The sequence below is a fragment of the Actinia tenebrosa genome, unplaced genomic scaffold (assembly GCF_029948245.1).
Source record: "Actinia tenebrosa isolate PJP-AT-01 unplaced genomic scaffold, QUT_ActTen_1.0 PGA_scaffold0__85_contigs__length_37466705, whole genome shotgun sequence".
Classification (NCBI taxonomy): domain Eukaryota; kingdom Metazoa; phylum Cnidaria; class Anthozoa; order Actiniaria; family Actiniidae; genus Actinia; species Actinia tenebrosa.
In genome coordinates, this window is record NW_028292569.1 from 27533307 (window position 1) to 27538400 (window position 5094).

Genomic DNA, 5094 nt, shown 5'->3' on the forward strand with positions numbered 1-5094 from the left:
TTGTATAGCTGTATAGTTGTGTCGATAGAATAGCCCACTTCCGAACTATGCTTCGCTTGTCACGCACAAAGGTTTCAATGCGAGGCTTCCTACATGTTGCTCAGTGATTCGTCGTGAAAAGAGAAAAGAAAAAAACTAATTTCGCACGTACCCTCGTACTAAAACCTTTGTGTGTGACAAGCCAAGCATATCTCGGCAGTGGACTATTTGTTCGTTAGTACAGGTCAAAAGTCGACGTGTTTACTCTTTGTAGATCAAGCGCTTCTCCCCGATAGTCCGAGCATTGCATCTTTCGCATTCACAAGTCACTCCAGCACTCATTCACACTGAAAATTTAATTTAATTTCACAAACTTAAAAGCTATTTAGTATTTACTTCTTTACAGTAAAATATTCGTTATGTAAGTCGTCGTTGAGCAAAACTCAAACTAAGATTCCTACGAGAGTTGTTCTAAGAAAATTGCTAGCTATCATTACGTTACTTCAATGAGTAATGGTTATACGTGAATCGATTCCATCAGTTTTACATATGAATCTCGGCTGTGGCATTGATAAATTCATGCGTTGGTGGCAGATTGAACCTTGGCAAGCTACCAACTTTCAGTTGATAATCTTGTAGCAAATACATGGCCACTTCTCGAGGTCTGTCACACGGTAACCATCGAACATAAAAATCTTTCCATCTGTTTTTTGTCGGTCCACCCAAATATGTACCAATCGATAACCCATCGTTGCCGCTAAAATGTGCTGTCAGGCAATCACAGATGTGGCTTGGTGCCTCGTGGCCACCGATGTAGATGATTTGAGTGCCTTCGCGGATTTCGTAGACTCCAGGTTGCTGTGTCGTCCTCCTTCCAGCAACCACGAAGCTGCGCAGAGCACTAACTAGTGGCTGAGAGTTCATTTTTTCGCGGTAGAACTGTACTTTACTCAAGGCGTCTTCCGTGAAGAAGTGCTCGTAGGCAACCAAATTGGTAGTGGTTGTCATTGTTAAAGATCTGTTGAAATAATGAATGTGATATTAACATTCTATTAGATCTGCAATAATTGTAGTTGGATCAAGAAAACAAAATGTCAACAAATTCATTTACTTACCTTTTTATTTTAGGCCTTTTTTCTTGGTGAAGGTATTTGTTTCAAATAGTTATCAACCGTTCAACTTACGCGCCATCACGCACGTGCACAAGACAAATTCTAGCCATAGAGGGCTTCTGCGCGCGCTCTTATTATTATTTTTTGCGCGCGCTTAATTTCCACAGGTATACCATGATCTGCTGTGAGTTTGTTTCACGTGTATGAAAATCGATCAAATAAAATGTCTTGTTTTCTTTGTTTTTGCTTTTGCTTTTGACATGCGAACTCTGTGTCTCCGAGTTGCACTCTGAAATTTGGTTTTTCGCTGCCGTCAATTAAAAATATGAAAGGTACCGACTGATTAGGTTTGATTGACAGCAGCGAAAACACAAATTTCAGCGTGCAGCTCGCAGCTAGCGAGTTCACATGTCTATGAAAATGGCAGTAAAATTAACAATAAAACTAATTTTCAAGTAAACTATTGATTTTTTTGACACTTTATTACGTCACTTCACATGAACAGTACAAAAATGCATAAAGAAAATAAACGAACAAAATATAAAAATGAAATAAACGTTCATTCCTTGTCCTTGCTGCCATCCTGATCGTTGCTACCATCGAAAAATTCCAGGATTTTTTTCACTTGCTGGATACAGAAGATGAAGATAGAAGAAAATATAGCAAACGCCATCCACTGTCGTCGGAAAATAAACAGTAATATGATCAACACCATGGCTATCACGAGAAACCAATAGATACTTTTATCGCTTTTGGTTCTTTTAAGAGGCAAAGCTGCTGCTTTCTTTTTCTTCTTATCTTTCGGCTCGACAAAGTATTTGTCTTTTGTTTGCAGGTAATGTAGCGAGCTGAGGATGTCTTTAATCTCGGTGAATTCTTCAGCATTCCCAACTCCCATTTCTGTCAGCTGATGTAGACGATTTGCAAGCTCCTTCATGTGCTTGGCTTTATTGATTTCTTGAGTCTGAAGAACTTCAAACGTGTTGTGGCAAACGATAGGAGGTTGTTGAAGTTTCAAACAAGTCACCTTCTCATAGGATCCAAGACTTTCTGTTGTGAGCTTTGCTAATGTCAGCTTTGCCTCTTGCAGTACTTTAGCAATATGTTCTTCTTTGATTTTCTTCCTGAGATGGATTTCTCCACCTTGAACGTCACGGCTTGCTCCACCTTCAGGCTTATTCCTGGTTGATCTTTTAGTGTGTTTTGTTGTTTCCTGTGTCATCTTTGGACCAGGTGATGCAGTAGTGTTTCTTCCTCCACTCTTGACATTCGCTACTGGACTTTTTCCTTTCCCAGCGTAAGGTTGCGGTGTCATTCGGCCACGAGGCGTGACGCTAGATCCTCGTTTTCCATGCGGAACTCGACGCTCACGATACTGATCAAAGTCTCGCCCAACGTCTGATTTTTTTAGTCTCTTTTCTCTCTTTGATTTCTTGGCAGACTTGCGCTTTGATTCCTTTGGTGTTTGTTTCTGGTACAAAGGCGGACTTGCAGGTTTCACCACATACGTTATTATACCTGGATCCAGACCCGCCCTAACAACATCCGCATAAGTTCTTTTACTTGACATTGAATCATCTTCGCTTTGCAAGAAGTCGCTCCTATCATCTTCAGGTTCACTATCTGGTTCGGATGCTTCTTGATGATCGGAATACATGAGCTTCGTCTGTTCTTTTTCAGAGTAGTTTTTGAACTCCATCAAGTCCTCAGCCAAGATGCCCTTTTCCCAAATATCTTCCTCTTCTTCTCCTTCAACATCTTCTTCTTCAACATCTTCTTCAAATGAATCTTCATCATAATCATCCATCTGCGCGTCTTCATTTTCAACATCTAGCATTTCTTTCGAATTTTCAAAGCACTCATTCTTGGTTTCAATGTTAGGCTGTTCGTCAGGAACTGAAAAAACTTCTCCATCAGTTTTCTTATCTGGTGTAGCTGTGACAGGACGTTCTTCTTTGGTGATGTTCACATTCTCGTACGCTTGAAGATTGCTTTCACAGCTGTCATGTCGCAACTTACTAGATGCTTCCATTGAATGATCATGACAAGACTCCACACTTTCTCTAGATTCAGTTGTCGAGAAATCGGAAACATCATCATCGCTTTCTAAGCTTCCAGTACTAGGCACGAGACCGCTTGGGGCTGGAATGGTACCAATGGTTTGGGTAGCTTTAAACTTTTCGGTATCAAAGCTGGTGTCTAGGGACTTGGAAAAGTCATCCTCACTGACATTCTGATTATTGTCATCGCTTCCAGAACCCGATAAGATATCTGCCAATCCAACTTTAAGTGCGTCTACGAGCTGACTGTTATGATCATCAGGAGTTGTGATCTCTTTAAAGAATTGCGCCGAGTCTGCAAATAGTTGTCTTTCAGTTTCTCCTAGCTCAGGAAGTTTTGGAGACTTACGGGTTGCGATCTGGTTCTCGCTCTCAGCTTCTGATGACTCCGAACTCGTAGTCCCACACGCGTTGGAATGCTTTCCCCACGGCTTGGAATTATTTTCTCCGATGGATTTCCTCAGAGAATCCGTTACATTTTCCCACGAAAATGTAGTCCATTGTGGAAAACAAGTGACTTCTTCTAGCGGTATTTTATTTGGATTATCTTTATGTTCAGCCATCAAAAATCAATGATTCCACGGGCTGTGCCGTTGAAGATTGTTTTGATGGTGATTCTAACAGGGTTTGTTTGTTGCCATACACAATCACAACAATAATTGATGGCGAAAGTCAATATTGTTACGTAAAATGTTACATAAGCTCGCGCAGTTTAATTTGCGCGCGCAGTTACCAATCGTAAAAGTAAAATTTATACGGCTTAAAAATGTAAAACTGTGAAATTATGAAGCAGTTTATGATAACTAAAATCAGTAAAAAATGCATTAAATTAACAGATGATTATTTTGCATTTTTAGATACTTTTTTAGTGAATGGTTTAAAAATTATGCCGTCTTAGGATGTCACAGCTATTTCGTCATTCATCCCTTTATGACGTCTCGTGTTCTTAGTTCAAAAATATACTTTCTACTGTGGAACAGGACTCTAACTCGGACTCTGTTTGAAACACTAATTTATTCTGAACTACTCAGAAGCATTAATAAGAAAGGTTTGTATCGCTTTTAGTAACTTACTTTCGAAGACGAAAACGACTGATGTAAGCAAAATCAAAGTTGATTGGAATTTTTAAGTTAACATTGAAAATATGCACGAAGCAAATGTGAATGAACTAAACAGCTATCTAACCTGCTTTTTCCCTTTCTTATATTAGTTATAACTGACGAAGCTCCAAGAATCAATCAAGTGTAAAATGGCGAGGAACACAGATTCAAGTGCACCCCAGGCGTCTATGGATTTGGCGAAGTTAGAAGAAGAACACTTAAGAAAAACCGCATTCTACCGCAAAAGAATGAACGAACAGCCAGTCCATAGTGCCTTAAAAAGCTTTAATGTAGAAGAAGCAGTGAGAATGTCTGGTGTATACGAAATTCATCATGAGAGCAATGTTATCTACATTGGCGGCAATCCTTACTTCAGCAATATCCGTGATTGTCTCAACGCCCATTTTAGCGGGAACGATGGATTGACGATTGGTTCATTCTTAAGTGGACCCGGAAAGAAAGAATGGAAGCATATAACTGTACGTTGGATGCCGTGCAATAATCCACATGAAGTAGCATTTTATTTACTAGAAGAATACCAAGAAAAACATGGACACTTACCTATTTATAACAATCCACCATCTTCTCCAATCACACCGCCTCGATCACAGTATTACAGCGATTCTGATTCAGATGATTGAAGCATCCTTTGTTCACCTAATTTTCTTGTATGTGATTCCCATTCATTTTTGATTATAAAAGAGATAATAAATCATTTTATTCAAAAGAATTTTCATTTGTTTTGTGATTTTTCCCGCGCTTTATTTGTTCCGCAACTCGAGTGTATTTTCCAATGATCTACCGCTGATTTGTACTATATCGCGGTCACTCAAAATATTGGGC

At 39.5% G+C, this 5094-nt stretch overlaps 1 protein-coding gene across 1 annotated transcript; it reads left to right on the plus strand.

The window, feature by feature from the left end:
* Positions 1–4400: 4400 nt before the first annotated feature.
* On the plus strand, positions 4401–4892 carry LOC148913999 (uncharacterized). The gene has a single exon (XM_089025820.1). The coding sequence runs from the start codon at positions 4401–4403 to the stop codon at positions 4890–4892; it is 492 nt and encodes a 163-aa protein (XP_088881946.1).
* The last annotated feature ends 202 nt before the right edge of the window (positions 4893–5094 follow it).